This window comes from Plectropomus leopardus, chromosome 6, assembly GCF_026936395.1.
Source record: "Plectropomus leopardus strain MGB_pleo_1.0 chromosome 6, ASM2693639v1, whole genome shotgun sequence".
In the NCBI taxonomy this organism is placed as follows: domain Eukaryota; kingdom Metazoa; phylum Chordata; class Actinopteri; order Perciformes; family Serranidae; genus Plectropomus; species Plectropomus leopardus.
The window spans coordinates 11,842,926-11,856,102 of NC_142181.1; the positions used below are offsets into that span (position 1 = coordinate 11,842,926).

The following is a 13,177-nucleotide window of genomic DNA, read 5'->3' on the forward strand; positions in this document are numbered from 1 at the left end:
ATTGGACTACAACTACCAACATTCCAAGTGGCTGATTTATTTCGAAACTTCCGGGTTATACGTACTTGAGTTCCCCGCCTTTTGAATAAGCGACAGTGTCCTTAGGACGTCGCCCTCACAACGATATCACTGTTGTTTTTCTGATTTTACTCCATATAATGGATTCATGAGAGCTTTTTCTTGAACATGTAGCTTCCTACCTAACTCTTCACTCTTTATTTCAACAAACTGGCAGCCATGTTGCTACCATCCGACGTCGCCCGGCTTGTTTTGGGTAAGTCTGGGGTTGTCTGACGTAGCAAAGCTGTAGCTGGAGTGTTAGCCAACAGAATGACTTAACTGTACACAGGCGACTAATAACTCAGTCCTTAACTGCTAACTAGCCACGGACAACGACAAACTGCCCTTTATTTGGGGGTAACTAGCGTTAGCAGTTGAAGCTTTGTTTTGTTCATCTTACTGGATGTCTGTCTTTCTCCAGGGTACCTCCAAGAAGAGGGACTGTCGGCTACAGCCCGAGCTTTCATCCATGAGAGCACGAATCTAAAAGAATATGCCGAACACACCACTGAAGACGGGACGATTCCTGCTTGTGTGTTTGTAAGTGTGCCGATTGTGTCTGAGTAGCCCTCCCACAAACTGTTAACTAAGTGTCATCTAAATCACTGCAACTATCTATGATTCCTTGTTTTTCCTCCACACAGTCTGTCTTTGGGAAAGGCCTCACGACCATCTTAAATGAGTATGTAGCTGCCAAAACAAAAGGTGAGATTAAAACCAAACCATTAAAACCACTGACATGCGAAGTGATTGCAATGTGCTGCTTGGAGTCCTTGAGCCGTGGCATTAATGTGGATGTCGGTAGGCATGGGATGAGTTGCATCTGTAAAAAAAACTGCCATATGATTGTCTTCTTTCCTTGTGTGAAAGTCAGAAAAATGTCACGATGTAGCAAAGGAAGACTTGCACATAGAACAAAAAACGATTATGACTTAAGTCTGGATTGCAACTGTACTGGCAGTGGAAAAAATGTGCATAGAGTGCAAACGTGCAAATGTTTCAGTCCATGCTGGACTTTCATCAGTGCAGAATGAGACATGCATACTGGTTCACCATATATATATATATAGGTCACTTTCTCTTACATGGGCACTCTATCCACATTTGTATATTTTTCACTGTCTGTACAGCCCTGCAACATGGAAGATAGAGATATTTGAAATGTGACTGAAACATTTGCAAGTTTGCATTCTATGCACATTTTTTTCACTGTCTGTATAGTTGCAATCCAGACTTAGGTCTTAAGTCTGAAACTTTTTTGTTCTGTGTGCGAGTCTTGCTTTGCTACATTATTTAACTGGATGCTATATGACATGCACCACCCACCCCACACACTGTGGTGCACCAAGTACCCCCCTCCCTCCCCCTCCCAGCAGCAGGACAGTGCACCCTGCAATCCCCCAAAAAGTGCTCCAGAATTGTCTGAGGATTGAGCCCAAGGGATGGACCTCCGAATATCAATCTGATCCTGCATTCATGGAACTTGCCAGTACCCCAACTCACAACCCACAAAACTCTATAGGATCCAATGTCAACCCACTGGTGCTGGACATCAGAAGATGCCCCTTAGAGTTCCTGTGTCCATGCCTCAACATGTCAGAGCCAAGTCCTATCCACAGTGGGGTCTCTGACATGTTAAGGCATGAGCACATGACTTTTGGGGTGTAGGCACTTTCCAGAGATGCTCAATTGTACTGGAATCTGGGGAATTTGGATGCAAGGTCGACACCTTGAGCTTTGTCACATTGCTCAGGCCATTCCTGAGATGTTTTTAGAGTGTAGCATGGCACATTGACATGCTGGGGGGGGCACTGTCATTGGGGAGTGTTGTCGCCATCGAGGCAGGGCTCCTTGGTGTGTAATGGTGTTTGAGTGGGTGGTGCATGCCAAGTAACATCTACATGAATGACAGAACCAAAGATTTTCCAGCAGGACATTGCATTGTAACAAGATGATCAGTGTTATTCACTTAACCTATCACTGTTTTCTATGTTTTGGCTGATTGTGTATGATCTCATTTATGTGTCATGTTTGTACTGTTGGTAATTTGTCCATTTTTTTTAAAGAGTCTTGTCATGAAGTACCTGCCATGATGACTTCGTTGTGGAAAAAATTGGATTTTACACTCAACCAGATAAAGTATGTGAGCTTTAAGTTTCACAATCCAAATCACTGCGGTTATCTCAAATTAAAACTGACCACAATCTCAAATCTCAGTGTTATCTATTCAAATCTGGCATTGAGTTGGATTTGCATAACTAACCATTATTGTTTTATATCTTTCCGTAGGTCATTGCAGAATTCCCCCTCTATATCAGCAATTCAAAGAAGTAAGTCTGTTATTAGTTTGTCTATTTTACTTTAGTATTTTATTGCTTAATATCATTAATTCATTCATTACATTACTAGTACATAAGCATATACAGAGTATAGCAGTGTTTCCCATAATCTCTTATTTACACGCACCCAATTACATTTGACTGCCATGAAGATTTTTGGGTCAGCTAACACCATCATATAAATTAAATCAAAATGACTAAATCCACAAAATGTAGGACACAGTGGTGAATTCACTGAGTGTCCAAATAATCCGTTTAACCACCCTTAACACTGTAGTCAAACTATGATTGAAGATATAACCAGAAATACTAAATGATAAAAACTTGTTTGGGTCCTGTGTTTGCTCAGGCTTTGTACATAGATGTTTTAACTTCTGTGTTCATTGCAGCACGTTCACGCATTGGAGTGGCAAACATGGCAAGACAGCGGGTCTTGACTGTGGCTTCAGCTGGTGGTGTCATCTGCTCAACAGTTTCTGAAACAAGCTCCATCATCAGCCCTGCACTCACCTCCCACAGCATGCTCAGCCACTCCACTCCCGTGAGCTATACTGCGGCACACACCAGACCAGCTATCAGCAGTGGCTCACACCTGCCGATCCATGATACCAGCCGATTTCTAAATACACCAAGTCAGTATCATAAAACGTGCAGTGCTCTCTATATTGTTTGTTTTATTTACAGGGTAGTTGAGTTGACAGTTTTAAAGGCTTAGAAGGTTTGTTTTCACTTGCCTTAATGAATTGGTGGTCATTTCCACCATTGCTGATATAATGCAGTGGAGATGTTGAATCAAGCTGTGTCATGTTAAAGGAAATATTCTTTAAACAAAAGTAATCTTATTTCTGATAATTGCTTGAAAATGTGTCCTTATTGAAGCCCATATCTTTCTCCATCTTAAGGCCGTTGAAAGATTTAGCAAAGCTCTATCGGCTCATTGTATTTTTGCATGCTTGCAAGCTATCACACATCACAAAAAAAATTGCTTCTGTGTATTGTGTGACATAATGTGTCCTTTACAGGGGATTCACCTATACAGGTAGTTGTTTCAGAACAACGGCTAAATACAGGCCCGATGTCACCTGGACGACGGAAATGGTAAGGATGATTTTTATTGTTATAATTTAGTGCTACACTGGAATTTCTAAATGTGATACAAAACCTGAAAACCATTACCATGCGATACCATTTTCTGTTACCACTGGGAGAAATTGACAGTCATATATATATATATATATATATATATATATATATATATATATATATATATATATATATATATATATATATATATATGTGTGTGTGTATATATAAAACATGACAACAACACCAATTTCATTAGAGTTGAATTTCATTCACATTTCTTATCTTGGTTAGTAGCAGAGTAGTAAACATGAACGATAAAACTTTTTGCATTAATGAAAACAGTATTCGGGTTATGGGTTAGGGATAAAAAAGTTTAAAAGCCTCTGAGATTGTCAAACATTCAGAATGCTATAAAATGAAAGTGAAAAATACAATACACTTCCTTATCCTAGTATATCTTAACTTATTGAACAAACATTTTTTGTTTTTATTTCACACCGGCTTTGACAGTGACAAATATATATTGTCCATGGCAATAAAGCCCCTTTGGATTGAGTTGAATTGTACTATTGTACATTAACTTGACAATGCTGCTGTCGAGGTGCAGAACTAAAGTACAGAAATGCATGTTAATGCATTGTCTTTTTCTCGGAAGATATTTAAAATTGTCATGACGGTAAATAAAAAAGCAAAGGTGTAAATTATAAAATGATTGGTAGTTGAATTCAATTTAGCTGCTTCAGTTTCTGAGTCTGTTAATTACACACTGTCACTGTCACACCGTCATGATTTACTGTGACTAAAACGAGTCGAAAAGTCTCCAAAGTAAAAAATATTGATTGGCTTGTCAGATTGAGGCTTTTAGTTTGTAGTGTCTTTGAATGAGATTGCACTTTATAGTGGTCATATTGTTACGTTCATGCTTTGTGCATGTTGGCAATTACCTCTATAATGTTTTCTGTTGCCCTCAGGGACACCCCCAGGAAGAGAGGTGGTGCTCAGAGTGGGTCAAGTGCCCCTGGCAGATGTGCCATGACTGTCAGTACGCCCAACGCAGAACCCCAACCTGAAGAGGCCGTCGATGAGAACTTTCCTGTAAGTAGATCTGTATGTTAGCGGTTGGTTTTCTGCAACACTGAGAACATTTTCACAAAAAAGAAGCATTTTCTCCTCATGCAGTCATCTTGGTCCATCTTGTGAAACTAATATGGGCTAAATTACCTGTAGATTGTCAGAATTTTAGGAAACCTGAAGTAAATATGTTTTTGATCAAGTATAGTGAATGACAGGATCTTCCAGACACAGATAAATCAGGCTTAAACATTAAACTCTAAACAAGTTTGATCTGGTTTAAGTGCATATTTTGGTTAGTTGTGAAGCATCAACACTAACTGAATCTTTTATGTATTATGTAGCGAGCTCAGGGGGGGAGGGGTTAAAAGGAACTGTTGTCTTTTAGACTCGATAATAGTAAGTGACCTAAGCACCTCTGTGGCTCGAGGAGCAGTAGGTGATAGTAGAATATCTTCTAATCAGAAATGGCACGCTTTCTCTTGAATGTATTCTTCTTTCCTTTTTTTGTAATGATTCATGCTTTTTGTGACTTGCCAACACACGCTTTTCTGCTCAGCAACTTGTGATACAAAGTGCACGGGACAAGATATTAGGGGACAGATCGTTACAGGAGAAGCTTGCTGAAAACATCAACAAAATCCTCGCCAAGTAAGTGTTGACTTGGAACTCTGCATTGCCTCACTGTTTATGTATTAGGTTGTTGTGGTAGATGATTTATGATTTTGTCAATGGCAGCCAAAACCGTGACATGACTGCAAGTCTGCATGACTGCAACTCTGTTTCATCTCTTTATCAGCGAGCCCACACCCCAATCAACAAAGGCCCCTTCAAGTACAGTGGAGGCAGACCAGTCTATAGATGAAATCCTTGGTTTACAGGTGCTGAAAAAATATAAACACTAATATCATAACAGCGTTATTTATGTATTTATTTTCAAAAATGTTCTTCATAAATAGTTATAACTGACAATAACAATCAAGCTTTGCTTATTTTTATGTGTGTCTTTAATATTACTTTCTGGCACATGTCCTATGTTACAGGGGGAAATCCACATGAGTGATGATGCCATACATGACATTTTGGAACAAACAGAGTCTGACCCAGCTTTTCACGCCCTGTTTGAGCTCTTCGATTACAGTAACTATGGCCTATGTTGCTTTTGCTTTGTCTGTTGTGTAGATTTCTCCTTAATCAGCTCAGTTTAATGATGTAATAAAGCATGAGGCCATTTCAAAACAGACTTTATAATGTGTATTTGCAGATAAAACCAAATTCCCTGAAAGTGAAGCAGGGGATGGAGATATTAGCAATAGTCCAGAAGAGAGCGACGCTGCTGGACCTTCATCTACAGTCGGACCCCTTCAGAGTGATGAGCCAGGTATTCTTACAAACCAATACAGCATTAGGCTCTCAGCAGAAGAAAACATGCATGTTGTCTTTGATTACCGTTTGCCTCTCACAGGCCAAGGCAGGTTTCTTAAATCGAAAGTTTGGAAGGGAGCTTAGCATGAAGGTTTTTCTCACTGAGGGCTGCAGAGTGAGAAACAGACCGTCAGTGGTCCACGAAATCAAGTTTTCAGTTACATTGTTGTTGTCAAGAATGCTAACATTTCAGCAAAGCTTAGCACTTGGCTCCCTCCTTGTCTATGTCATTAGTGCGTGTCAAGAGTAGGACAAACTCTTTTGCAGACACACCACACTTTATGATGACTGCAGACTTTGGTCAACAATATCATAGTCTTTTATAGTCTTTACATAGAAAAGATGTTGGTTTTGTGGCAAATGCTAATTGCTGATGTTGATTTTGAAAATCAGTGTTAAACATTCATTTTTTTTTTTAATTTGCCCTAAGTCAGTGTTTATCTGCCTCTATACAAGTTGTTTTATTTATCAGCAGCTATCAAATAAAACAGAATTAATTTTATTGTCAAAACAACCCCACTTTATCCTACTTGCTTTCTAACTTTCATCAAACTGCACGATGTACAGGTGGAATATCAGCCAAAAATAAAATAAAAACTGTTATACCCCTACAGAACACAGAGCTGTGTCAAATACAAAGACAAAGACAGACTAATCATCAAATATTTGATTGTATTTTTCAGGCACTACATTCAGAGAAGCCAATGCTTTGGATACAGTGAAGATGAGAGCTGGACAGGAGCGTAAGACCAGAAAATCCACCGCTCCCACCTTTTTAAAGAAAACAATTCTTGGCCCCAGTGGCAGAGCATCCAGAATTGAAAATAGTTCAGCCAAATTGTTAGTGAGTCATGGGGAGCACCGAGGTGTCTCATCTGCTGCAGTGGACACGAACAGAAAAGAAAAAGCCTCACTTTTTAATAACAGTGTTTTTGTTACACCAATGGATATTGATGAATCATTGAATACGCCTCCCCCTCCTGCAGACAATATGGCCACTGAGGACAGCACCTCCATCACATCTGTCCCCACTGAAACAACCCCTCTTCCCTCTGCTGCATATGCAGTGCTGGAAGCAACATCGAATGTTGACAAAAAACAGCAGCATGAACAAGCACAAGGAACCAAAGTGCAATCTGCTATAGCCCCTCCTACTTTTTTGTTTCCTTTACAAGTTGAACAGAACAACACTCCAACGCAGACTGCTGACCTACCTCATTCGTCACTTTCACGTACTGGAAGAGACACTCCATCAGGGTCTGCTCTCTTGGTAACACCTGAATCTGCCTCTTGCACATCTGCTTCTAGCAGTGCCACACTTACAACTGTCTCTGCCTCACTCTCATCAGTGTCCGCTGCTGCACCATTCACAGCAACACCTGGCTTAGCCACATCTGCTTCTACCTCTACAACGCTTACAGCTGCACCTGCATCCTCCTCCTCTTGTGCCCCACAAGGTGCAGCACCTGATCCTGCAACCTCCAGTCAAGCCACCCCAGGCAAAGCTGCAGCTGATTCCAGTAATATAGTTTCTTTAAAGATCATCATCACAGATAACCAGGATGAGGAGTCTTCCAGTGACAAGGCCTTGAGTCAGGCCATTTCTAGTATTTCCGGAGACAAGATACCCACAATCTATCTTTCCTCTCCAGCAAAGTCCTCTGGAGTCCCTGGCACACCAAAGGCCAACTTGGATGAGGCAGCACAGGCCGTTAGTGGCTTGCAAAGCTCTGAGGGACATGCCAGTCCTCTTAGCTGTAAGGCTGGGGCTCTACTCGCTTCCCCATTATCAGGGACATCACAGGCCCAGCAAAATTACATAATTCAACTACCCCTGGATGCCACCAACACTGCCCTTCAAGGAGCTGCAGCCAGCTACATCTTTGTGACTGAGCCCCCAACTACAGACAGACAGTTGCTACTCTCTGCTGGTGTCTCAAAGGGGCAGCCTTTACCCACCAACCAGTATGGAATGACCACACCAACTCGCTCACGAGGCTTTTCCACTGGTAAGAGTCGTAAACTCAGTCTCGCGTCAATATCAGGAGCTGGCTTTGATTTTTGCAGTTGTAAGTTTTGATGTTTAGATTGTCGTCCTTATTTATAGTATTCGTTGAGGGACTTTGGGCTGGACAAAGTATTGATAATGTCACTTCTGCCCCATTTGTGAACGTGTGATAATGTGGAGTTCTGTTCCTAAGGAGCAATGTACAATTTGGTGCTTGTTCGCATTAACACATGGGTTACAGTGCAAAATAACAGCTAATATTAACACTTCTAACTCAGGTTACTCAGACCGCAATTTCCAGAAACGCTGTTGATAGGCAACATTCTTTTTTGACCCTAATTTTTGTTTTTTGTTCTTTATCACTGTTTGTATTATTTCTGAAAAATAATCTGAGTCTTTCTGTGCAGGGTCAACACTCATTTTACCATCACCAGTCAAACCCGTGATGCTTCCTGTTTCTGTGGTGGGGCAGAATACTGTGGGGAAGGTCCAGATGGTGTCCAATCAGGTAACAAAGCTTTATCTGCAGTTTGTAAGTTTGTTTCTAACCAATTTCACCTGAAGGGGAAAGGGAGCCCCTGCCAATTTTCTAATAGCTCTGTGTTGTTGTTGTTGTTGGTATTACATTTTGACAAAAAACACTCAACCTTCCTCCGTGCTGCCAGCCCGGAGCTCACTGTTTATCTGCCTGCCGGCGGGGTTTCACATCTTTTTAAAGAATACTTTTTTGGCTTTTAATGCCTTTTATTATAGCGTAGTTACAGAGTGACAGGAAAGGGGGAGAGAGAATGGGGATGACACGCAGCAAAGGTCCACAAGCCAGAATTGAACCTGGGCCACTGCAAAGGACTCAGCCTTCATGGGGCGGACGCTCTACTCACTGAGCTAGAGGCCGTCCCAGGGGTTTCACATCTTTCAGTGGACAAGTAGGGAGCTCCGGGCACTGCAGCATGATGGGAGATTGAACCAAACGCTGTTCAACTGCACACACTGTGGTAACTAATAATGACTTATTTGAAATGCTGCTTTGTCACTTTGTCACACTGCATTGACCGATCCGGCTCTTTGCTGCCAACGTCAATGCCATATTGGCAAGACTGGCCATCAGTGGACATGCTTCCAGCAATTCAAAGCAGAGAATATTAATTAATTTGTCATGATTTTGAAACCTAATTTTATAGACTTGGTGAAAGCTTTATTTAGCCATATTTGGTGGGGTAGTAAATGACATGCAAAAAGTTAAAAAAGCAAACATCCATAAAGAGGGTGCTGGAACCACATTAAAGTGCAAATGTTGAAAAGAGGAAGGTCTGCACACTTCAGCACCCTTTACAGCTTTTTTTCTAATTGAGATACTCACAAATAAGTGACATTTAGAGCTACATGCTGGTCTTCAATCTGAAGAAGAGCACGTAGCTCGAAACGTCACTTATTTGGGGTGGTAAATGGCAATTTTTGTCTGTAATGTAACAAATTCCAAATGCACATTTCTTTATTCTTTAAGTGGACAGAAAGCCGTTAAGACTTTTGGCAAAGTCAAGAGCAATAACACCTATCATATTGTTGTATTTACAGCTTGTTGCAATACCAAAACCAGTACAGCAGTCAGAAACTGTTAAACCCAAGTCTCCCACAATGGCAATGAAACGGTCACCTGCTGGTAAGTCCTAAGTCACTTCGGAGCAGTGCTAGCTTGTGGTATATGGTTGAAAATGACGTAATATTCTTTCACTGTATGTTACCATAGGATTGTCCAGTGTTTCTCTGCTTAATGTTTGAATGTCCCTTTCTCACTTCTCTGATCTTATTTTTATGTGAATTCCAGGCACAGAGCAGCACCATGTTGGTAAGTTGGCTCAACCTGTGTCAACTGGAAACACAGGCCAGCAGGATACAGCAAAGGGTTCTACACACAGGAGGATTTTGTGTTTTGACTCCTCTGCAGAAGTTCAACCACAAACCGCTAAAACAACAAGAACTACCACAACTCCAGCTACAAATACATCTCCATCACAATCTGTCCATCAGACTGAAAAAGACGACACACAGTCGGTGATGCGAACAAGACCTGCCATCTTGGGTGGCAACAAGCCCAAGAGGAGGGTGGAAATTATCAGATGCTCAGCAGATCCCCAGACTGGGGGAGGTTTCATGAAGGATGCAGAGAAGTCCATGCCTCCACAACAGCACCAGAAAGATCCTCTTAAAAAGAACTCTCGCAAACAAGATCATAGCATCCATACCCAAGAGTCTCAAAGTGCAAGTACCAGCAAGGTTGATGCCTCACAGCCTGAGACTTTGAAAAAGTCAGAATCAGGAAGAATATCAAAATCTATTGACAGAAAACACAATCATGATAAGGATGGTGATGCAGCAAAAGCTAAGGATTCTCACTCTTCTAGGTCATCGTCCTCTGATTCTGCTCCAAAATCAGGAACTAGAAAGGAGAAAGAAGAGAGCAGCAGGAAAGAACCTGCAGAAAAAGCTCCCGGCAAATCACGTGAGGGGCGCACAGAGAAGAGGCAGTCCTCACAGGAGGTGCCAAATGTGACCGCAAACAAGGAAAATGAAATAAAGGGTGGCTTGCAAGAGCAGCAGTCAACAGCTTCATCCTCTGCATTGAGAGACTTAAGTCCTCCACCTGTCCCCCAGCCTGCATCTAATACTCAGTCAAAGGCTACAAAAGCACCATCAAAGACCAGCTCTCTGGCCAAACAGGCAGCTGAGATGCTGCAGGACATCCAGGGCCTAGGCTCTCCCTCCACCCCAGTCAAGAGGCCCACAGCGGGCAGTTCAGACCACACTCTTTCCAGGACCCTCGGGACTGGCCCTAACCAGGAGGTGTCCCCTGAACGTCCCAGGACTCCTTCCAGACATAAGAAAGGTAAAGATGGAGAGGGGACTCCCAAGCATCTAATGCCTCCCAACACCCCGGACATCCCCACCTGCAGCCCAGCCAGTGAGGCTGGCAGTGAAAACAGCATCAACATGGCTGCTCACACACTCATGATTCTGTCCCGTGCTGCCATCGCCAGGACAGGCACTCCGCTGAAGGACAGTTTGCGTCAGGAGGAAGTAGGAGAAAATTCTGCCACAAGTTCAAAGAACTCTAAGAAACGCAAGCTGTCTTCCCCTACAGCCAGCCCGTCTGCAAAGAAAGAGTCAAAACATTCTCCCAGCAAAAAGAAAGATCGGGTAAGCACAACACACGCTTTTCCCATTTAGGAGGCATTTTCTGTAATAAACAAGTACTGCTTCAGCAGTATTCTGCTTTTAGATGCAGTTAGATTTAGGGCTGTAAATAATGACTATAATCGATCAGAATCGATTATTTTTGCAAATGATTGCTAGTCCTTTAAATGCCCTGGAAATGGCATAAAATGTTACAATTTCATAAAGCCCAAAGGGACATCTTCAAATTGCCTGTTTGCCTAAAGAACAAATCTATCAAAATAGTTGCATTAATTTTCTGTCGAGCAAATAATCAATTAATTTACTAATGGTATACCTAGATTTTTTTCTTGTGTGGGTATAATTTCACCATATATCAATTACAACCCTACAAAACTACCAATATTCTCTTGTTCTCTCAAGCACACTAATTACAAAATGTGGAGCCCGACAAAACAGCAAAGACTGATGGTAGCTGAGATCAGTTTCAACTTTGATCTTTGACGAGCTGAGTCTGAGATGTCCTGAAATGACCACAGTACAAAGGATAAACCCTTTTGTAGACATGGAGGTGTGATGCATTGGAAACTCTGTGGCCTTCAGGTGTGAACGTGTCTGTCCACATGCAGTCTGTCCTCAGTAACCTTAAACAGGATAAGCAGTTTACAGAGTGAACGGGTGGTTTTAGGTGACAATGTGGCCTTTACTCTGGTGCCACCATCAGACCAGTCTATATTTTTGCCTCATTCATGAAGAACTAAGAAAAGCTGAGTTGTCTGTCTCCAACCAACACTTGTGTTTTAGTGTGTGATATGTTTCATGTTTAAACTGGCCACAAGTTTCTCTTCTTGATTAGAAATTGTTGTGACTTCAACAGATAAACTGCCTTTTGGTATCGGTACTTTTCAGTTTGATTGTAATTCAATGTTAATTAATCTCATTAATGCCATTTAACAAAGAGGAATTTCTATGCATATTTCTGTCTTGTAATTCTGATTTTTGGTTTAAATCTTCAGGAAAGGAAGAAACTTGTAGAATGCTTTCCCCATGACTTGGATGTGGATAAGTTCCTGTCCTCACTTCACTATGATGAGTGAAACCGGACACACCAACAGGAAAGGACAACCATATCACTACCTGCTTAGGTTACTATCCAGGAATAGAACAAGCCATCTGCTAAACCAGTGCCTATGGTTCCTATTAGTAACCTTGCCCGAGACCTTATAAGCTGTAATGTCTCCTTCAGCCAATGACGGACTTTAATTCGGCTGAATGGTTTCCAGTGTGCCGTAGCAGCAGTAGGACAAAAATGGCATTTTGTTGTTGGTGGTGGTTTTTTATTCACATGCTCACTTCTGTTTAAATGATCGTTTTGAACTATAACAAAACAATGGGACACTGACATCATGGGTGCATGTTGGTAAAATGGGTGACATTTTCTTGGTCAATATTTGACTCTAATAAGTCAAGCTAAGGCTGACTAATAGGTTGGTATGTAAAAAAAAATGTTATGTAATATCAACTAGTAACTGTAGTCTGAGCTCTCATTGGTTTTACTTTTTCATGTTCAAAGAAGTAAATGGTTAACTGATAAATATGAAATGCAATGTGAAGAATATATTTTATGGTATGTGTGTGGGTGTGTGCGCATGTGTGTATTTTACACTTTTTTGTTGTTGGTAGAATCAGACACACAAAATGGCTACAGTTGTTCAAATTTGCATACTCAGGCTTCATTCGGTGTTGTAATAAAACAAAGAATCAGTCTTGTCTGTTTTTTTTTTTCCTCAAAGTAGGCCCAGTTTCATTGTACAGCAAAAGGTATATAGGCACTGAACTCCTGAGCGTAATCTGCAAAAATGTGTGTATGTTGCAGGATGTGAGAATCCAGTATGTTCTTTGAGGACTGACAATAGGTGGAAGGAAGTCCAAACCACAAATTTCATGTGTAATAAAGTGAGTTTGTTGCTCACTGGTTGAATGTAATAAAGGCCTATAATACACAGTTTTAAGTACT

The 13,177-nt window shown here is 41.3% G+C and overlaps 1 protein-coding gene across 1 annotated transcript; it reads left to right on the plus strand.

Moving 5' to 3' along the window:
• Positions 1–61: 61 nt before the first annotated feature.
• npat (nuclear protein, ataxia-telangiectasia locus) lies at positions 62–12,926 on the plus strand. The gene is made up of 17 exons (XM_088078770.1): positions 62–274; positions 482–600; positions 705–765; positions 2,127–2,199; positions 2,350–2,390; positions 2,789–3,031; positions 3,422–3,497; positions 4,457–4,580; positions 5,116–5,207; positions 5,356–5,437; positions 5,600–5,696; positions 5,821–5,937; positions 6,665–7,990; positions 8,397–8,497; positions 9,565–9,649; positions 9,815–11,184; positions 12,177–12,926. The coding sequence occupies exons 1-17, from the start codon at positions 238–240 to the stop codon at positions 12,255–12,257; spliced, it is 4,125 nt and encodes a 1,374-aa protein (XP_087934896.1). The 5' UTR covers positions 62–237; the 3' UTR covers positions 12,258–12,926.
• The last annotated feature ends 251 nt before the right edge of the window (positions 12,927–13,177 follow it).